The sequence below is a fragment of the Cuculus canorus genome, chromosome 3 (genome assembly GCF_017976375.1).
Source record: "Cuculus canorus isolate bCucCan1 chromosome 3, bCucCan1.pri, whole genome shotgun sequence".
In the NCBI taxonomy this organism is placed as follows: domain Eukaryota; kingdom Metazoa; phylum Chordata; class Aves; order Cuculiformes; family Cuculidae; genus Cuculus; species Cuculus canorus.
The window spans coordinates 33,088,456-33,110,989 of NC_071403.1; the positions used below are offsets into that span (position 1 = coordinate 33,088,456).

The 22,534-nt window shown below is 39.6% G+C and overlaps 1 protein-coding gene across 1 annotated transcript in view; it reads right to left on the reverse strand.

Moving 5' to 3' along the window:
• Positions 1 to 3,300: 3,300 nt before the first annotated feature.
• Positions 3,301 to 22,534, reverse strand: part of LAMA4 (laminin subunit alpha 4) — a 102,901-nt gene continuing 83,667 nt past the window's right edge. The window contains exons 26-38 of the mRNA XM_009564843.2: positions 19,201 to 19,336; positions 17,914 to 18,051; positions 15,782 to 15,915; positions 14,279 to 14,443; positions 13,435 to 13,588; positions 12,496 to 12,689; positions 10,539 to 10,728; positions 9,530 to 9,685; positions 8,631 to 8,790; positions 7,495 to 7,625; positions 6,418 to 6,511; positions 5,289 to 5,408; positions 3,301 to 3,827 (exon numbers count right to left, since the gene is read on the reverse strand). Coding sequence (XP_009563138.2) covers positions 3,682 to 3,827; positions 5,289 to 5,408; positions 6,418 to 6,511; positions 7,495 to 7,625; positions 8,631 to 8,790; positions 9,530 to 9,685; positions 10,539 to 10,728; positions 12,496 to 12,689; positions 13,435 to 13,588; positions 14,279 to 14,443; positions 15,782 to 15,915; positions 17,914 to 18,051; positions 19,201 to 19,336 — 1,918 coding nt within the window. The 3' untranslated portion in view covers positions 3,301 to 3,681. The remainder of the gene's footprint in view (positions 3,828 to 5,288; positions 5,409 to 6,417; positions 6,512 to 7,494; positions 7,626 to 8,630; positions 8,791 to 9,529; positions 9,686 to 10,538; positions 10,729 to 12,495; positions 12,690 to 13,434; positions 13,589 to 14,278; positions 14,444 to 15,781; positions 15,916 to 17,913; positions 18,052 to 19,200; positions 19,337 to 22,534) is intronic.

The window sequence follows — 22,534 nt, forward strand, 5'->3', positions numbered from 1 at the left end:
CCATCCAACCTGGCTTTGAACACCTCCAGGGATGGGGCATCCACAACCTCCCTGGGCAACATGTTCCAGTGTCTCACCACTCTCATTGTGAAGATATTCTTCCTATTGTCCAGTGTAAGCCTGCCCCTCTCCAGTTTATACTCGTTCCCCCTAGTTCTACCACTACAAGCCCTTATGAATAGCCCCTCTCCAGCTTTCCTGTAGGCCCCCTTCAGGTACTGGAAGGTCGCTATAAGATCTCCTCTGAGCCTTCTCTTCTCCAGCCTGAACAAGCCAAACCCTCTCAGCCTATCCTCATACAGGAGGTGCTCCAACCCTCCAATCATCTTTGTAGCCCTCCTCTGGACCCATTCCAACAGCTCCATATCCTTCTTATGTTGAGGATTCCAGAACTGGACACACTATTCCAGATGAGGTCTCACAAGAGAGGAATAGAGGGGCAGAATCACTTCCCTCGCCCTGCTGGCCATGCTTCTTTTGATGCAGCCCAGGATACGGTTGGCCTTCTGTGCTGTGAGCGCACATTGCCGGCTCATGTTGAGCTTCTCATCGACCAGCACCCCCCAAGTCCTTCTCTGCAGGGCTGCTCTCAAACATATCATCCCCCATTGTGTACTGAAAATGGGGATTGCCCCGACCCAGGTGCAAGACCTTACACTTGGCTTTGTTGAACCTCCTGAGGTTCTCACAGGCCCACTTCTCCAGTCTGTCCAGGTCTTTCTGGATGACATCCCATCCTTCCGGTGTGGGAACTACACCACTCAGCTTGGTGTCATCTGCAAACTTGCTGAGGGTGCACTGAATCTTGCTGTCAGTATCATTGATAAAGATATTAAACAGCACCGGTCCCAGTACGGACCCCTTAGGGACACCACTTGTCACAGATCTCCATCTGAACTTTGAGCCATTGACCACTACTCTCTGAATACGACCATCCAACCAGTTTCTCATCCACCTTACCGTCCACCCATCAAATCCATCTCTGTCCAATTTAGAGAGAAGGATGTTGTGGGGGACTGTGTCAAAGGCTTTACAGAAGTCTAGATAGATCACATCTGTCAGCTTACCTGTGTCCACTGCTGTGGTTACCCCATCATAGAAAGCTACCACGTTGGTCAGACAGGACTTGCCCCTGGTGAAGCCATGCTGGCTGCTATTAATCACCTTCCTGTCCTCCATGTGCTTTAGCATAGCTTCTAGGAGGATCTGTTCCATGATCTTCCCAGGCACAGAGGTGAGGCTGACAGGTTGGTAGTTCTCAGGGTTGTCTTTTCTACCCTTTTTAAAAATGGGCACGTTACCCTTCTTCCAGTCACCAGGGACTTTCCTGATTGCCATGACTTTTTAAATATCATGGATAGTAGCTTGGCAACCACATCTGCCAATTCTCTCAAGACTCTGGGATGCATCTCATCAGGTCCCATGGACTTATATATGTTCAGGTTCCTGAGGTGTTTGTGAACCTGATTCTCCTCTACTGTGGGAGGGGGTTTAGCCCCTGGTCACCATCTTGCTGTTCCATGGCCCAGGAGGGGTGATGCGAGTAGTTATCAGTGAAGACTGAGGCTAAAAAAGTTGTTAAGTACCCCGGCCTTTTCCTCATCTGTTGATACATGATCCCCACTTCCAGTCATCAGTAGGGGTACATTCTCTTTGATCTTCCTCTTTTGACTGATGTACCTGTAAAAGCCCTTCTTGTTGGTCTTTACTTCCCTTGCCAAATTCAGCTCCAGCTGTGCCTTGGCCTTCCTGACTTCATCCCTAAACAACCAGACAACATCTCTATATATGTCCCAGATTCCCTGTCCCTGCTTGCACTGCCTGTGCAGTTCCTTCTTCCTTTTCAGTTTAACCAGCAGTTCTCAACTAAGCCGTGCGGGTCTCTTCCCTTTCCTGCCTGATTTTCTACATACAGGGACTGAGTGCTCTTGTGCCCTGTGGAAAGTTTCATTAAATATTTTCCAGCTCTGTTCCGCTCCCTTGTCTCAGAGGACCATGTCCCAGGGGGTCCTGCTGAGTAATTCCTTGAAGACCTGGAAGTCTGCTGTCCTGAAATTTAGTGTCCTGACTATACTACTCACCTGTCTCATATCCTTCTGAATCTTGAACTCCACCAGTGCATGATCACTGCAGTCCAGGCTGCCACCGGTCCTAACGTCATTGATGAGTTCACTTGTATTCGTGACCATAAGGTCCAGTATTGCTTCTCCTTGGGTGGGAGTCTCTATCAGCTGGACTAAGAAATTATCTGAAATTATGAGAAATTATGCTGAAAACATGTCTTATTCTGGTGGTTCTGTCAGCTGTCCATGGAGTCAAGATCTTTGGATTCCAGTTGTCAGTTGCGTTTTCCAGATGAGCTCCTATTAATTTTTAATCTGTGGAGTGTTGTCTTTTTTTTTTGCCTTCCATACTTTCCAGCGGGTCATAGTTTGAGTTGTTTCCAACAATAATTTGCCTAGCAATCATAAAACTTTCTGTCAACAGTAGTTTATTCATTAAAGAAAAGAAATCTAAACTTGTGTCTGATATTCAAGTCTACTTTGAGCTAAAGCCTAGTATTAATTTCCACCTATGTTTATAGTTTTAATATAGCTCAGGTTTACAGCACTTCACCTTCTGTTTACATCTTTCTGTTTCACGCCAAGTTCCTCTGCAGTAGCATATCTTCTGGGATACGTTCCACAGGAACATCAAACCTCTTCCTAGTTTGAGTGTTATTGCTGTAAACAGAATTCATGCAACGGTTTCACAAGGAAGTGATGATTTCGTGTGATAAGGGATTTACCTGAAACTGTGACTATGATTCTGTTTTCAACTCTTTGTGCTTATATATATATATTTTTATATATATATATATATACTTGTGTTATATTAGTGCAAATGAGATCACAAAGAGATTATATATTTAGTGTCTGTGTGGAAGTGCATTTAAAAATTTAGAGAAAAACCATGAAATTTTGAATTTTGTCTCTCCTTTCTCTTCCTGTGTAAGGCAAGTATTGTGCTAAATGTATCTAGTTTAGGTAAATGGTCAGTTATATAAAGTGTCTTTCTTAAAAGATATACATCCTGTCATCATGTTGTGCCAGATCATAGCCGTGAAGTCTAGAAGTGGAATAAAAATGTCAGGTTTTCGTTGTTTGTAAGCTTATGTAACTGGTACGCTCTCTGCCCCCCATTTTAATTGTGGAACATATAAATGAGTTGAATAGAAAATTAAAAAAAAAATCTTTGAACACAGTTATTTGCAATGTAAGTCTATTTTCTAACTTTATTTTAACGCACATTAGCAGATCTTTTCCTGGGAAACAAAGTGTGATCTAAAGTATGGAATGAAATGATGTAGAGGATCTATCTTGAAAATAACATATTTAATATAATTTTCATTTCTTTTATAATATTGCTTTTTCATGTAACAGATTGGCCACACATACACTATAAGAAATGGTGAAGCTCGCTCTTGTGGTATGATAAGAGAAGTGCAGAAGCAACAGCCCTTTATTCTTCAGTGTTTTTTGTTTGCACATAAAGATTAGGAGCGACTCTTAAACATATTGCTTCCTGTAGATCGATCCTTGTATTTTAATTCTTCTCTTGATGAACATGTTTTTTTTTTGTGGTTGTTCTATTTTTATTTCTGTGGTCTAAGGAACTTTACAGGATTGATGCAGTGCACTATCAGGCTGCTGGACATGTGTTGATGCTTACAGCACCGCTAACCAAAGCTGCTTTACTGAAACTCACTGGTTTTTCATCAATCATGAAGTTACGAATGCAGCCAATGAAGGAGTTGCGTGTAGTCAGGCTGGATGTTAGAAGAGACTCTGGAAGAAGCAAAGTTAAAATGGAAAAAAAAAAATTATCAGAGCTCATGTTGACCAAAATAATCAGTTTGGTGGCAGAATCTCTTCAATTTGCTACTAACTGTAGCTCTGCTGAATCTTCTGTGGGTCTTTTAAAATGTCTGACCTACTGCCAGGGTTCTAGAGGCCATTAGAGTGACTATGGGGAGTTATGCACGTTTATGTGAAACTCTTGATACTACATAGTCAATGCCGGCCCAATCTTGCATTTTTTGACAACAGCATTTTCTTTTAAGTAACAGAGTAGATGAATCCCAGGGTGTGTGTATGTAAATTCTTTTAACATTACGTGATTTGTCATCCATTTCTGATTTGTTAGTTTGCATTTAGTTTACTGTATTTACGTGGCATTAGTTAGTATTATGTCTTGTTTGTTGTTGTGAAGTTTTTCAAGATTTTTCTGTGCCAAGGTGATAACAGCTTCAGAGAGCCCATTTATGGCATTGCTTTAGTATTCTCTAATTAACGTAGAAATAGAAGACTCTGTTATGAAGCAGAACAGCAGTTGCAATTACCACTTTATAACACCCCTCTGGGAAGAGTTCTGTCCTAATAAAATTCCAGTTTGGATTTAAAGAGTGAACAGGCATCTGCACAGAGATTTTATTATTCCCTGTACGCTCCTTTTTTCTTCTAGTAGTGTGGGATGGATGAGAACATCACACACTCAAGCCACTAATCCAAGATAAGCAATATAATAAATTTTGCAGTTAGAGCTGTTCATGATTGACATGCAAGGCACAGAGATGTAATGCTGCCTGTTTTCAATGAGAAATGTACAGGAGATGACTTAAAATTTGAATCACGTAGTGTTGATTACAGTTTGTATATGAACCCCAACAGAGTAGCTCTGTCTGTTGAATAAGGGAAGTAAATGTAGTAATCTTGGCCCACGCTACGCAGATGGTCTGTGAGTCACAAATTCACATTAGCAGACATCTGTGCAATAGAAATCACTAGTCAAAAAAAGAATCTTCATGTTTTGTCTTGTGTTCAAAGATGCAAATGCTCGAAGAAGAGGACAGAAGCCTACCAGCAACAAAATCTTGAGGCTCCACTTACAGTGAGTTTCCAGTTCCTTAAATAAATAAATCAATCACTTCTTAAAAAAACAGTAGGTCTATACTAGAAAGTAGAATGGAAAAGTGATTTTTTCCTAGCTGGCTGACTCCTCTACCGAGTCCATACCTGACCCAGCAGCAACTCCAGTGGATATTTTAATTTCAATGAGGCATTACTTTTTTTCTTTGCTAACTTGAGGCAGAACACTTCTGATCGGCTCTTGAGCCTTTGAATTTTAGCAGGATGTTCACATGAGATATGTTTTATTCTTTTATGATATGAAAGCTAAGCCTGTATACTTTCTTTGGAAACCATGTTGAAATTTGAGAACAGTGTGCCACAAAGCTGTCAAAAACTTACCTGGTACACCTCCAATAAACACTGGCTCCCTGTGGTCAATTGCCTTTGGATTTAGTGGCCCTACCACATGGTTGACTTCAGAGTCTACATCCAGCTGCACCACGTTAGCATCTCTAATAACTGAAAGGAGAAGGAACAAGCGTCAAGAAGATTGTAAGAATTAGCATGTGTGTTTTCTATGACAGACAGGAGTTAATCTGCTACTCAGATCTTTTTCGATCTGAGTAGCTTGGTTTAGTGTTTGCTAGATTGGGTGTGGGCTGTCAGTGGCAGTGCCAGTAGAGGCAGATTCTGGCATACATCAGGACCAATGGAAGATAAAGTGTGAGAACAAGCGTGCTTTTGAGTGAGGCTCTTGGTTGCTGGCAGCTGTGACTAGGATGCACGGTATGCATATACAGTGGTCCATGGCTTAGAAAAGCTGTTTGCCAAATCATCCCCAGCAGGGAATGTACTAGAATGCAGTGAGGTTCCCTTCTTGCTTGTGTGCCTGGGTTTCCTTCAAAAGGAAAGTAGAATGCATGGGGAAAGGGTGCACACTCAGATCTCTACTGGATATAGCACTGGGGGACATCCCAAGTGAGCACTTAGAAAGGAAGGTAAGGAAGTTCAAAGTACCTGAAGTTTAGAAGTACTTTGATTTTCAAACCCAGGAAAGAAGGATGGCAGTCTGACATAGGTGCAGATTCCTGACTGTAGACATCTGTCTATGTGAGGCAGGGGCTCCTCAGATCTGTCCTGTTATTTGACCTTTAAGGGCAGCATCTACTTGTGCCTACTACATTCTACCAACTTGTTTAACCTCTAATTGGGAAAAGAATATAATCTGGTATACAACTTGGGAAAGATTGCTAGCATTTCAACCAGGCTGTCTTGTTTTCTTTGAACAAATGTCTTTCCTTATTCTTCATAGGAACTTGTGCTTGTCCTCCGAGGAAGATCTACAGTTCCTATATCTAAGGGAGTAATATGACTGTCTCTTTCACACAAACTTGTGTCTTGACAGGTGAAAAGGAAGAACTGAAAATATGACCCCATTCTCAATGCATTAAGCCATGGAGATGGATGTCTGAGGATGGCGAATGGGGCTCTTGTCACGTCACTTAGGGGATGAACATGTTTTACTGACCTGCAATTCGGTGCCACCTGCCATCACAGAGACTCTGTTTCAGTGTCACTGAAGTTGAAAAATCCCTGATTCCGTTATTCAATTTCACAGTAACCTGAAGGAATATAGAATCATAGAATAGTTTGGCTTGGAAGGGACCTTAAAGATCATCTTGTTTCAACCCTCTGCGATGGGCAGGGACACCTCCCACTAGATCAGGCTGCCCAAGGCCCCATCCAACCTGGCCTTGAACACCTCCAGGGATGAGGCATCCACAGCTTCCCTGGGCAACCTATCCACTTAGTCACTCTGTGATGGGTTCTTATTTTTGTAAGAGAGGTGACAACATGTTTCCTCAGGAGTTGCATTTTTGACCAAGGTATAGCCAGCTGCACATAAACGCACTGGAGTGGTTAAAGAATATTCTCACTGCTTAGTCTCTTGATTATGCCCAGAGTTTCTTTTCTGCAAAAAGGAACCCCCTTCTCCAAACCTTTGCTTTTCTTGTCCTAGACTAAAACTTCTTACTGTATGCAATGCATAGCATGAAGGGACCCAGATTTTAGTGATGAATATAATAAAAAAAATAACGACAGCAAGAACTATCTGGTAAGTTCATTTGAAACCTCTCTCATTCAATTCACAACCTTACAAAAATCCAGATGTTCTAGAAACCAGATAAACAATCAGAACTTTCCCTTTCACTCTTCCTATGACATAGATGTTAAATGAAGAATGCAACACAGACTTCTCTTTTAACAAACAAGAAATAAAAATTCATCAACAGTTACCTTACTTGCAACTGGTATACATTTTTAGTGGATGAAAGAGCAGCACCAAAGGGTCAATGCTCTTTCATCTTTTTAACTGATCATGAAATATTTATAGTTGGTATTGGTAAAGTGATCTGATTTTGTCTTAGGTGTTTTTTGTATCTTAAGAGAAATATCTGGGTTTCCAAATCTAAGAAGTTAATATAGGGAGAAATAAGAATCAGTTAATAGCCAACTTGTAAGACAAAAGCTGCATATAGCAGAGCCCAAGTAGGTAGGGGAGGAACTAGTGAAAGCAGTGGGGAAAATGTGACCTTCATTTTACCTGTCCATTTCTCATGTGCATATTCAAGTACTCTCCATTCACGCTGTGACCATGCAGCAGAATTCCTGAGCTGCTTCGGGGACGTATTTCAAAAACAACTTCAAATTTTAGGCCTAAACTGAAGGATTCATCTGTGAGGAGGAAAAAAATATAATTCTTTTTTGTATTGAGTTAGTGATGAATTGGACATAAAGTCAAAAGGGAAGTTCAAAGCTACAGAGTGGAACTTAGTTTGTTCTGTCTTTAAAATTATTAGAACATGCGCTTGAAGAAATGGCATGATGTACTGTCAATAGCCCATTTTAACTTTTTTTCTGATTATATTTCCTTGAACTGCTAATGAAGGTTTCTTTATTTTTCTTATTTAAAAAACGTATTTTATTCAAAAATATTTCTTAGCAATGAATTGGACAGCAGAAAGTAAATTATCTATATTTTTTGGCAGTTTCTTATTGTGCAAATTGCTAGACATTCAGCAGTCTTTATACAGTGGTTGGTAGTTCACTTGAGCTTGATGATTCAGTAGAAGAAACCCCTTTTTCAATATGGTGGCAAGTCAGGGAGCAAATTAGAAACACTCTCTAATTCTTCTTGGTGTTGCTAATTAATAGGGTTCTGCAGTTTCCTTTCCTGTTCAGATCAGAGCCTATATGACCAAGAACCCCTCCTAAAAACACCCCTCCTGAAACTCAGCAGGCCTAAGTGACAGAAAAGATGTGTTCTATCATGGTGTTCATTGTTGATACATGTAGGAAGTCTTTCCTTAGGATTTTTTAATTACTTGTTTTATTAGTTAAAAAGCTAAGGGATGATGATTTGCTGGTATACTTTGGTCTTAGCCACATTAACTTCTATATGTCTGCAGTATTTTTTTCCATATTATAATTTGTTCCCTTGTAAAATTAGTGTAATTATTTCAAATACCTAAAGATGTAATTATAGAACAACTTTTAAGTTTCATGGTGACATTTTGACCTGTCAACTTCAGCTGCTTACCACAATAACGATCTGAATCTAATAATCCTTACAGCTCACAGCCTCAGAAATTACCACACCCTTTACTGAAATATGCCATTCTGAAGCAAAGTGAATACTACAATCTGGTTATGGGATAAATTTGTTCAGTGGTGTATTACCAAGGACGACATATCCTCCTTCTGATGAAAAGTATGTTCCTGCTTCTGATGGGCCTTCAAAGCAAGGTGTTACACTAAACGTCTGTGAAGCTGAAGTAATTGATCTTTCATTGAGATGTAAATTGCTGAGACAACCATTAAAACTGTAGACAGAGTTAATCTGAGGAGCGAAAAAAAAAAAAGCATGATTAGTAGGTCAACTGCTTGTGGAAGGAAATAAACTCTTCTGTCTTTATTTGTACTTGTTTATGAGCTGTAAAGCTGTGATTATCCAGTGCATCAGTTTTGAATTAAAAAACAGTTTCCAGAGAAGAGAATCAGGACAGATGCTTTTCATAGCCACTCATGGCTCTCTGATGACATCAAGGTAACTCCAGCTAGTGTTGTTTCTCAGACAGTCCTTACTGAACCTTGAGAAACAAAAGACGACTAAAGCAAGGCAGTATTATACATACTTGATACCCTCAAGACATGACAGAGGTCTACTTTTTCTGAGAAGTGTATCTATCTTGTTCAGCATATAGATTAGCTTGAAGGAGACTTGTTTATGTTCATTTTTGCTTTAACGCTCCTTTCCATATACTTCAGTATCCAAGATTTAGAGCAGGATCCTGACTTCTAGGTACTGTCTTAAAACAGAGATACTAAACACTAAAATCTCTCTGAAACTCATATGTATCTCAGACCTTCAGGTGAAATTGATCTCGCCTAACTTTACCTGTCTCATCTAAGCTTGGATGTCTCTAGGATTTTTCTGTTCTTCAGAGACCACTGGCTTTCTATTTGCTGCTGCAATGCTGAGGATCCAGATCATAATATGTATTTGTCTGAACTCATCCCTACAGTTTGCATCACCTGTACGTAGAGGTGTGGGATGATGGAATTGATGTCTGCTTTACCTGGATATTTTTTACAGCTTTTCCTGGAGCTACACCTCCAATGTAGAGTGGTTTAGTGACTTGCCAGGTATTAGCATTACCACCAAAAGATTCTTCCAGCACTCGGAGACCATCAATTATCAAGCGACCAATATTTTTCTCTCTAATAAATATCACCTGGAAAGGGAGGAAAAAAGATTGTAAGATTACTTTCATCTGTTGAGACAATACTCCTGTAGTGGAAGACAATAAGAAGTTTGAGAAGAAAAGCTTGTTAGTTGTATTCTGCAAATCTGTTTTATTAAGTGCCACTGTTCTTTGCTGGACAACTATCTTTTCACATTCATGTAAAGGCTAGGTAGTGAAACTGCTGTTTTTCTTACATTTTGGTGTAAGGTACAAGGCAGAAGTAATCAAGGTGTTACAAGGTCTACTGAGATCTGCCCATCTTATATTTGCACATAGGATTCATTGCTACAGTGCTATCACTGATAGCATTTTTATGGTCTGGATTAATCCAACCTGCTTTAAACACTGAAATGCCCAAGTTAGGAGCTTAGGGACTGTAGATTTCCTCTGTAGTCAGTAAGGAGAGAGAGCTACCTACAGAGAGAAATTCACATTAACTCCCAAAATTGTCTTTTTATTTTCATAGATTACAGGGGGAGCTTAAGACTACTGTGCTCCTTGCTTAGGCACTTCAGAGTAATTTGCTGAACAAAACTATCCTAGTCCTTCCTTTCCTAGCTAATTTAGATTTTATAGCCTCACTGTTCTGCTTGCTTGAGTCACTTCTGTTCAGCTGCTAGTGTTGGGAATTGCTGGATTTTTATAACTGGCTCTCTTTCCTGTCCCTAGTTAATGACTTGATAAAATACCACATGGAATATTTAAAAATATTGGCAGAAGTTTCTTAATATATAGGTGTGGTTATGAACACATGAATGAAAACTCCTGAGCTGTCAGATCAGCAGTGTCTATATCACAGCCTTGATAGCATGTAGAATAGTGATTGCTTTCTTTTACTCACATTGTGCCAAAGGCCATCATTGTATTTCTCTTGGCTCTTAATCCTTATCTTCTGATGACCAGCATTAAACATAAAAATGAGTCGGCCATGAGCAACAAAAAGGGCCATGAAGTTGGTCTCTTGTTGGTCTGAGACGTAGAAAATCATTCCATGAGACGAATGAGTTTTCAGATTGATAGAGAACTGAGCTCTGGCACATAAAAACACAATATTAAAATTAAATCAGATTTAACTGATGTAAATCAACTACAGGCAGGGGAAGACAGATTTTCCTCTCATCCAAAGAAATATACATCTCCTTTATGGGGGTTGTGTTTCTGAGAAACATTCCATACTGTTATTTGGAGTAGAAGTCAAAGTTGGAGAAGATACCTTGCAAGGAACTTACCTAAGAAAATTAAAATCTCTGAGTGAATAAAACCAATACAAACCACCAATAAATGACACTATATGCAGTGCTTTGCCATTCCTGTCAAACAGCAATGCTGGGGGACTTTTTAAATGTGATGGCATGGAGGCATGACAGTTCATAAATCTGTGATGCTCTTCCAGCCTCACTGCTGAGCTTCTCCTTTCTTGTAATTCCTTGTGAAGTCTAAGACAACATGGCAAGTTATAATGACTTGGTTTGACACTGTGAACAGTGAAGATTTCTTAAGGAAAAGAGGTGTTCAAGGCCAGGTTGGATGGGGCCTTGGGCAGCCTGCTTTAGTGGGAGGTGTCCCTGCCCATGGCAGTGGGGTTGGAACCAGATGATCTTTAAGGTCCCTTTCAACACTAACTATACTATGATACTATGATAGTATGACACTATGAAATCAGGAGCCTGTTGGAACAGGTCCAGAGGAGTGCTACAAAGATGCTTGGAGGGCTGGAGCACCTTCCCTATGAGGACAGGCTGAGACAGTTGGGCTTGTTCAGCCTGGAGAAGAGAAGGCTCAGAGGAGTTCTAATAGTGACCTTCCAGTACCTGCAGGGGGCCTACAGGAAAGCTGGAGAGGGGCTATTCACAAAGCTTGTGGTGATAGGACAAGGGGGAACAGGTATAAACTGGAGAGGGGCAGGTTTAGACTGGACATTAGGAAGAATTTCTTCACCATGAGAGCAGTGAGACACTGGAACATGTTGCCCAGGGAGGTTGTGGATGCCCCATCCCTGGAGGTGTTCAAGGCCAGGTTGGATGGGGCCTTGGGCAGCCTGGTCTGGTGGGATGTCCCTGCCATGACAGGAGGGGTGGAACTAGATGATCTTTAAGGTCCCTTCTAACCCAAACTATACTACGATTCTATGATTCTAAGTTAGGAAACAGCATTCCTTTGAGGTAGTGGTCTGGTATGCTTCCAGGAAGTGGTGTGTTGCTGAATTTATAGACTTTCATGGAAAGTATTAAACAAAAATCCTTTGTTGGTCATAACATACCATATGGAATGTACTGTGGGAGCCTGAGAATTAAATGTCCATAGTATCTAGGCTCATTATTAATTTTATTTCCATTATAGCTTGAATAGGACATGATTTTCATAGCTTTATGTGCTAGTGCACTGTGTAGAATCCTAGCCATTAAACAGCTGCCAAAGTCTACTCAGCACATAACTGCTTCTCTTCGTATTGAATTATTGTATTCTTTTGCAGCTCTGCTCTTATGCTATTGCTTCATGCATAAAGGGACTGATGGTGCATTGCTTGTATAGAACTAGGCAAGGAGAGACATTTTGTTAATACACAATGCAGATGAAGACTGGGGCATAACTGGAAACATATTCTATTTATTGCTGTTACTCAACTGAAACACCTTTTAATAGATCCGAACAACATGCTTTACACAAAAATTGTCCTAAGATATAAAGGAAAAAGACAGGGTAACGGTAGAAATATGTCTCTTTTTTTCTTTGAAATACATCTTTCTCCTCCCCAGTATATTTAATTTTAATTTTTTTTATTTCTAAGGTCCTGTTACCTTTTACTGAAATCCTTTGGTATGTGATCAAATTCTTGCCGGCTGTTTGCTGTTCCTCCAAACTGGTACGCATGTTCGATTGCCTTGGGATTCATGGGCAAATAGCACTGAGGGTCTTTTTGCATATTCACTTCTTGATACAGTTTTTTGAGGCCAGTGGCAGGCTGTGAGATCCTGTCTTTATCTCTTCCCATCTTCATAGAAACATTAAGCAGAAATTTAAACAAAGTTTATACATAATGAAAATACCAGTATCATTTATATCTAAGCTAATAATACATTTTTTTCCTTACAAAAATACCAGAAATAGTTCCAAGTCAAATTTTGCGTGAACAGATCTACTATAGATGCTAATTTAGGGCAGAAGAAGGGATAAACAGAACACTTGTGTAGCTAACAGAATTACAGTTCAATTCTTTTGCAGTTTTCCTAATGGAATCTTTTCCGCTCCGATTTTGATTACATTAGCTGTGTTATGGGCATAGTCCATGGTTGGGCTGAAAGTTCTGCAGGCTGAGGAAAGATTTTTTCATATTTATATTAGTACATACTAATTGTACCCAGTAGACAAAACCACACAGAAGGAGCTGGGAACAAGCTTATTGCCTTTAGGATATAGAAGAAATCAGGAAGGCTTGTTTCTGCAGTACTTTTTGGAAGATGTCATATATTTTGTTTTACAGTTCTAGCAAAAGAGAATGATGCAAGTGTAGGCCAGATGGATTGGGTCAGGGCAGTCATTTGTAGTGACAAAATATGCAAAGGAAGAGGATCCTTTCCTTCATATGTCTGAAATATTCTTCATGTGGTACAGTTTGGATCCATGAGAATTCCCAATCACAGAATCATTTAGGTTGGAGAAGACCCTTAAGATCAGTGAGTCCAACCATATCAAATTTGGAAAATTCTAGGGTGGCACTGGGGCAATTTGTAGCAAACCTTTTTATTATGGCTTCCTTTGGCTTTTGATGAGTTTTTTCTTTTTTTATGGAGAAGAGCAACTGGAGGAGATTCAACAGGGCATCCGTACAAAGAAGCTTGAACTTTCTCAGAGTACTGCTGGAAATCTTCCACTTCAACCTCTTGATCAGACCTGTGTTTCAAAAAGGGCATGACAAGAACAGCCTTTTTTCCAAGTATTGGAATTGTCTTCATAAACCCCAGGGAATTTTACATTTATAGTTTAAATGATCTTTGGGTGGGCTCTTTTTCATTCTTGGATTGTGGATAAAAGTACATATTTATCAATCAATGTTTGGATAATGTGGGCAGCCTGTATTACCTCTGCCTGTTGTGTCCATGCTTACATAAACAGAGAGTAGCAATCTGCAGCATCAAATTCACTCTAATATCTTTTTCATAAGAACATTTCATAAAGCTATTAAGATCAACAAATTCTGACCATTTTCACACAACCAAACTCCTAATTTCCTCAGCTTCTGTGAGATGCTTTAATACCATTTTGTTTCAAAGACAGAGCTACGTAATACAAATGTAAATTACAGCTATGCAAATTATACATCGCACCAGCATCATTAGCAGGTGCAGTATTGAAAGCTGATTTACATCAAGTTACTCCAACTTTAACAGTATCTTAACCTAGCAGATCTGTGCCAACAGATGCCATGGCAAATAAGGTAAAAAACTTATTCACACATAACGTCTAAGCCTCACAAAATGAAGGAGGGTTTTTTATTGTGACAATAAGTCAGTTCTCTTGATCTACTATTTGAGCTGTCAGGCAACGACTTCCTGGAAATGTGTTTTGGAGGATGCTACGCACCTGGTGAAGTAAGCATTGCTTATGCAGCCAGTGAAGTTGGCTTGCTGTGTTCTGAGAGGAGAGCCGCCAAAATAAAACTTCTTGATGCTGTCCAGACTTATCCCTGCTCTGTCCTTCACTGGGTTCTTCTTACTTTGTTTCTTGTCATCAACAGTCAGCTCATATCTACAAAGGCAAAGCATCCATTTTGCAGTCTGGTTTCAGAAATGTCAATGCCAGCGGTTAGACAGTGTGTTACGTGCACCCAAGATGCTCTGCTCAGTGTATGCATCACTGAGTGGTAGTGCTCAAAGTCATAAGAAGACCACCTCACTTCTAACTATGCAACAAGCAGCAGTGCAATTAACCGGCTGGCAAAGTTGAGTCCAGAGGCTCATGAATTTCGTAATATTCTGAGGTTAAATGTGAAGTCCAAAACAATGTGGTCCACTCAATGAAGACAGATAAACTAAGGGGTTGATACTAAGTGGATGGGGCTACCATTTGGGTAAAATAAGATCTAAGCACATGCAAATCCTTCTTCTTTATGCTCCTATCCCTTTTCTCCTTCTCTTTCATCTCAATATATTGATGTTTGAGCTTATACAATATTTTTTACCCAATATCATTTTGCAACACATTAATTGCTGCAGAAACCAGGACAGATTCTCTTGCTTTTACTAAGAAACTGATTGCAACTAAAGCATCAGACATTGGTTTTGTTTGGCAAGTTCAGAATTCAGGACACTCGGGGAAACATGACAGTGCCCAATGCTATTCTGAGGCACCTTTTCACATCTTCAGCTTTTCAAGCTATGTTTTTTAGATGTCAGAAGTCATGGCACAAACTTCTGTTTCTGTTAGAACGCTGAGAATGACTTGGTTGCATCTTCATAGGCAAGATACTTGAAGACAGATGCTTTGATTATTTGACCTTCTAAGAAAACTTTAAACACAGAAAACAACGGTAAAACATACCAATAAACCAATGCTTTCAAGTTTTTTAAGAAGCACACAGAAAGACTTATCACCTGCTGGTGTACTTAGTCTTGCATTTGTGTCTGTCAGAGCTAAAAGTATTTTGAACATGCCCCACTCTATATATCCTAGATGAATGCTTTTTGTGAAGATACCTCAGTTACTTCAGGGTCAATTTGTAATTGCTTTAACAAATCAAAACAATCAATCTTGCTGAAAAATGAATCTCATGCTAGTCTCAAATTATATTAAACTGCTTTCATACCTGAGGACAAAAAAATGACTAAGCTTTTAGGAAAAACTATGATTTTAATTCTAATAAAAATTCCCAGCATCTTGTGCTCAGGCCAAACTGGCCAGTTTTCAATCATTGATTTTCTATGTATTTTTTTTAACTGAATTCATTAGTTAAAAATACCACTTAACACCGCCCCCTATGCCCCCCATTTAAACAACGCTTTGAAAGTGAATATTAAGTTATAATGTGCTTTACAAGAAGTATTTATATTCTAAAAGTAGAGCTTAGAAAATCCTGGAGAGCTTTACCTTTCTGGAGTGACAGAAGTAATGATGAAGTGGGTTTTTCCATCGTTGTAATTTCGGTCTGCTGTTTGAATTTTGATTCCACTTGCATTTAAAACAACAGCACCTCTGTCCATTAAGATGGATAATACATCGGACTGAAATAGGAAAAACCATCTTAATAATCAAGTGTAACATTGACAAATTAACAGTTCTGTGCATTTCCCTGACGCATTTATCTTGCTTCCTGCTGTTTTCCCCATTTGTGCTATATTTGCAGAAAGATAGACTGAGAAGTAAAACAGGAGATAATCTCAATAGAATCGATATTCTTGCTGTTTTTTACACCTGAATTCTGGGAGTTCTACTGTTTATTATGTCTCATGTATCTGTCACATGAGTTCCTTCCACCAGCATGGATGTGTGATATTTATGTATAGAGCCTCTGTTACTGTAAGATTCCTGCTGTTTTAAGACCAATAATTTATTTATTTTTTTCCCTAATTCCCTCTGATCAGACCCATTCAATCACTCAAAATTATCTCAGAGATAAGATTCGCTGTCTGGGTCAGGCATCACTGTGCCACATAGAAGGAATATTGTGTCCAGTTCTGGAATTCTCAACATAAGAAGGACATGGAGCTGTTAGAACAGGTCCAGAGGAGGGCTACAAAGATGATCGAAGGCCTGGAGCACCTTCCGTATGAGGACAGGCAGGAAGAGTTTGGCTTGTTCAGCCTGGAGAAGAGAAGGCTCAGCGGGGACCTTATAGTGTCCTTCCAGTACCTGAAGGGGCTACAAGGAAGCTGGGGAGAGACTTTTTACAAGGGCATGTAGTGATGGGACTCGGGTGAATGGTATAAATTGGAAAGGAGATGATTTAGACTAGACATGAGGGGGAAATTCTTCACAATGACAGTGGTGAAGCACAGGCACAGGTTGCCCAGGGAAGTTGTGGATGCCCCATCCCTGGAAGTGTTCAGGTCCTGGCTGGATGGGACCTTGAGCAGCCTGACATAGCGGGACGTGTCCCTGCCCATGGCAGAGTGTTGGAATTAGATGATCTTTAAGGTCCCTTCCAGCCTAAACCATTCTATGATTCTGTGATTCTATAAATGTTGCCTGTTCCATTAGAGCAAGAACTGCTGCTGTGCACTGGTAGGAATCCCTGTCTCATTCTGTGAAGTTCTGAATATCTGAACCTCCATTTGTTAAGTAGGACACTTGGCACCTCATAGGATTAGAGCTTTTGAATTAAAACCAGCAATGGTGTGTGTAAAGCCTCATTTATGCAAATGATGTGGAAAACTGACTGATTTCAATTAAAGTAATACACCAGGCTGTAAAATGTAAAGTTCAGAAGTAGTTATCGGTGTCATACAGCCTTCCCTGCAGCACTGCTGATGATCTTCTGCAAGTATGGCAGAACAGACATTTGGGGGTGGTAGCAAATGTTCTGTCGTCTGAGCTCATGCTTGATGCAGATGTCAGTCTGAGCCTGCAGGATCTTGGAATCACTCTGGCTCACACAACATTTTGGGAGTGCAAGTCCCTATTTCTGCCCGTGTCACACCTCTGAGGAGGCATTTAGAGCAGCCTAACTTCCCATAGCTGCAAGGAACTGTTCTCAAGTGCAGCCTTTTGCAGTGACACATGGAGGTCGAAGTACCATCTGGGAATATAAGGCAGCTTTCTGGTTGATTTCTGTCAACTCAGCAATGCTCAAAATACCATCCCAGTAATTCAAGCAAACTTTGTCTTTGCGTCTCTGGATGGAAAATGTCAGGCACTTAGTATTATTTGTACTTTGGTAGCACCTACAGGTCAGTATAGGGATTGTAGTGCTGCTGAGCACAGCAAGATCCACTGCGCATTTCTGCCCTGACTTTATTAAGCACAAATGGATGTGTGTGTTAATGCTAGGCATATGATCAAATTGTTTTCTTAACATCAAAATAATGATTACACATTGCTGGTTTTCATCTGTAGATCAAATGTGACTGTGAAAATGAGGTCAACAATGAATGTTTCTATACTGTCGATTGCTTTCTCTGTTACAAAAAGACGAAGTGAGATATTGTATTATTCCCCTAGCATTCTCCTGAGAAACAATCTAAGGGTGAAATAAAACAAACGGTAAATAAATATATACTCACTTCTTCAGAATAGTAGAACAGCAGCCCGCTGGGCTGCAATGTCCGGAAATTAAAGCCACCTTCAAATTCACTAAAGAGGGATGCTTTTTGGCTCGATGCAATGAAGCTTTCTCCATTGAAATATGCTTTGCGGGACATCTGTATATTAAATAAAACAAAATGACAAGTAAATTGCAGAAAACATTCAAATAATAAAAAGAATGAGGCTATTTCTTCTTCTTTTTTTTTTTTTTTTTTAAAAAAAAAAAAAATGCAACCAGTTCAGTTCTTGAAAAACTTCAGTTTTTCCTGCATGACTTAACCTAATTTATATATGCTGTGGAAATCTTCAGAAAGTGTAGCCATTTTAGACAGTGTAAGCTAAATTGTTCTCAGTTTCCTGAGATTCTTAGCCTCATCCTAAGCCTGCTGATGTTAGTGAGCATGAAGACTAGAAGCAGAGGGGAGCTCAAGCCCCTGTCTGAGCTATGTGGCTCTGAGTCACCATCCCAACATATAATACTACACGCTACACTGAGGGCTGGGCTGGAGAGAGGGGGGTATTGGACAGGGTGGGCTATAACCCTCTGAGTCTTCGGAATAAAACTGTGTCTGAGGTAGGACAAATTGCTGCTAGCTTCCTTGTTGACAGAGGGTGAGATTGTGTGATGAGTTCTGCAAGTGGTGGCTGCCTTCATCTTCACAGGTCTGGAGCATGGCTTTCGATAAACATGGCCATAGGATAAAGTCCACAAAGAGTCTTTAGATGTACCAGCCTTGCATTGTAAGGAACAAATGATGAATGATGAAGGGGATCAGAAACAAAATGCCAATTTTCTTTGTTAATGCTGGTGCAGTCCATTTGTATATTGCAGAGGAAGAAATGGCTTGATGTAATGGAAGAACTCATTCCAAGTGTGAATATCTTGCTGTCTCTTGTTTCATTCATCTATACTAGGACACACGTGAGGACATTTCTCTTTGTTTCTTTAAGAAAAAAATAATTATGCTGAGCATTTACTTTCAGAATACAGCACACAATTTTTTTTCAGATCTAGCTTTCACATTGCAGTCTCATAAATGGTAAGATTGTCAAGTGAAACACCTTGTGCTGTAATTCAGGGAGAAAACTGGGTAGTATGTCATCAGACTTAATACACGCACATACACCACCACCATCCATCAATGAGTACATTACCATTTCTTTGGTTCAAGTTTTCCTTTGTGTGGTTTGGAGTAAAACTCAAGCTTGCAGCTGTATTCATTGCCAAAGTTTTATTGTTATTTTACAAATAATGTTGTGCTTACCAGTGAATCCTCTGGGCATCCATAGCTGATTCCCAGGGTTCCTGGTTCTTCCAACAAGTTGAAATCCTTCTTTTGGAACTGGAAACCCTTCATGCAGCCTTTAAAGCCAATAGTTCCTGCCAGATGTGAGCTAACGCTGTTGGAAAAGAGTATCAAACAAGCTGCAGTTAGATAACCCTTGCCTTTGTCACTAAGGTGTTAGAAAAAAACAAACGCTTGGAAGAACTTCAGTCATTTGCCTCACTAGTATCTGATTCCTGCATCTTTATGTAAAACTAATCAACCACATTATGTGTTTTGAAAAGTCAATATGCATCAGATGTACAAAAGGAAATATATGAGCGTTCAGAGAGGAAAAATATATACAGTAACACTGAAAAGACAAAAATAACTGCAGAAATCAAAAGTCCTATTTTTAAATGGATTTCTACCCACTTGGAGTGAAAATCAAAGGATTTCCATCTCTATTTTTTATTATTTTAAAAAGTTCTGGTTTAACTTTCTTGGGGTTTTTTTTGTTTATTTGTTTGCTTTTTTTTTTTCCTAGCAACCTGCATTATTGTCTTGGGAAGTGAATGGTTCTTTCCTTCTTAGCAAACAATAGTAGCAGAGGTCAAGGAGGTAAGAGTATATTCTGCTTGCTGATGAGTGAGTTTACACAGTTGTAAATGAGAGCAGTAGGCAGACTTCCAACATCCTTTTTATGTCAGCTTGAGGTGGACAGCACAGCAGTGTCTACTCACTGCTTCGAGTTTTTCAGTTCCACCTCTCACCAAGATATCCCAACATTAAGGCACAGGGCAAATATAATTGAACTTATCTTCACAATACTCATGCTGCAAGAAGAAGAAATTTGCCTAAAATCACATAGCGTCTCTGACAGGACAAGGAAATGATATGTGATCTTTTGGATAGCAGTCCAGGAACTAAGGAACAAATATACTGAAGGAGTGAATGTGAAATCTGGAGTTTTGACCTGGCTACCTGTAAACAATCTTTGTGCTTTCTACAGGGTGGACCTTAGAAGTGAGATTCTTCTCCCCTCACATGAGATGGTACTGACAGTGTTGACATCTTGTTCTGTGTTCATTGTAAGGTAGACATTGAAAACACAACAAATGAATACGACTCTAAAAATGCTTATTTTTCTACTTTGGCAAAAGTGGACCATCAGGTGAAGTAGTGCAGATGTACACTTACATATTTGAAATTAGGTGAGAGCACTGTAGGGGCTTAATCTGCTGCCCAATGAAATCAGCTAATCACCAGGAAGAGAAAATTAACAGGAAGGCTCCTGCCATCCTCACTGGGATTTGGATCGGCGTGAAGTATCAGTCAACCAGTTTAATCTCTGCTCTGACTGACCATGTGACTGGCTGGATGCCACCAATATGCCTTTCCATTAAATGCCATTAACTTAACATCAGGAACTACAGAAGACAGGTTTTAGCCTTTTAACTTGAGTTTGTTTAATAGTTCTCAGTGCCCAGTGCTTCTGCTTTATGCAGTGACTGAGTTGGGAGAAAAAGAACATATAATGGTACTTCCAGATTCATTTTTTTTGGGGGAAAAAAAGGCAATTGACAGAGGAAAGTGCTATTGAAGCTAATGAAAATATACTACTTTGAAAGAATATTAAAATCCTTCTTTAAGACTACTGCTAATTTTCCCTCTGCTGCTGCTGCCACCCAATGTCAGTCAAATGTAAATCATCCTAGGAAAAGGAGCCATAAATATCAGTAGTAGATACTACTAGTAGTAGATAGATAGTAATAATAGATCATCAGTAGATAAAATGATAATAAAAATTAGTGCTCCTGATGAAAATGTAAAGATGCCACCACATTTGGACTGTATTTTGCTGTCTACCCTTGTCATGGGAACTGAAGCTGGATACAATATCCAAAGCAAAGGTGTAGCTCTGCTTAAATAATTTCAGTATACATTTTTCAATATTATAATTTGTCATGTTTTTACAATGCCTATGTTTTTTTTCTGATATGACTTGTTCATTGAGATGCTGTTTTTCCTCCTTTGACAGTACTTTCCAAGTGTTTTGCAGAATGACCACAATTCACTCAGAAAACTTATGGGCATAATTCATGTGATTTATCTTGAATCCTACATTTGTGAAAAGTTTCATCTGCCGCTGAGCTGCTCAATTGCCTACATTTCTAGGTCCCTCTGGGCTTTTTCAGTCTTCTCTAGGCTTGATTAAGAAAAGTAATTTTCACCATTCTTTTGTGCTTTGTTTCTAGATCATTAATGTATTTAATACCAGCCCTAAGAGACTTCCTTTCAGCTCGTGCTGTAGACTTTTTATCCTGTGAAAATTGAAGAGTTACTCTGTGTCCTGTTTTCTCTTTCCCAGCTAGTTTCTAATCCATTGCACCCTTTTCCCCTCTTCTACCTCACTAGTTTTCTTAATAGCCCCTTATGACAGACCTTTATAAAGGACTATTTGAAAGGCCAGATAAATTATATACTCTTGTTTCTCCCATGTCCACCATTTTGTTTGTGTGTTCAAATAATTACGTAGGATTCAAAGGCATCTTTTTCCTTTACAAGAAGTTTGTTCCTGTCTTCTGTGTGTTTTGTAACTCAGACATTTTTTAGCAATTCAACAGTCACTCCTGACAACAAGATAAGGTTTCAGGAGATTTACCATTAATTCCTAGAAACTTGTGCAACATTTGCGATCTTCATCATTTTTTATTTATTTATTTTTTTACATAGAGGGTGTGCAGAGAGAGATGGTATTTCTGTTAGCAGTTGTGACACAAAACAGCAGCTGGAGCCCATCTAAAAATGCTGGCCTTGCTGTCTGACTCCAGGAATGAATATTGCCTGTCAGAAGAGCGTAACTGTCTTGAAACAGCCATCCTGCTCTCCAAGAGTGTGACCCTGGTCTGGCAGATTCCCACTGTAGGAAATGAGTTATATAGTCTACTGAGATTAAACTTGGCTTCTGCCACATGGTGCAATGGGAAAACGAGACTTTTTCTTTTCTTCCCACACCCACACAGAGCCAGCTGACTTGGGTCTAGAGAGAAACTGAGACGAATCAGAACTGAAGCACGTAGTAGGAAAGATACCGTCTTTGGATTTGAAAATGCAGTTGATAGAGGGGTTTGATCCTTCAGCTAGTGCATTGCTACTTTACAAAATCACTTTTTGCAGAGCAAGGGAGAATGGTGACGCTATGTATTCATGTGTTCTTTGAAAATATCTTTTTGTGTTCAGAATACAGCAGTTTCTGTTACTCTTACTAAAACTAAACCATTTTCAGCAGAATTAACCTGTGCTGGATCAAGCCTAATGCTTGGTACTTAAG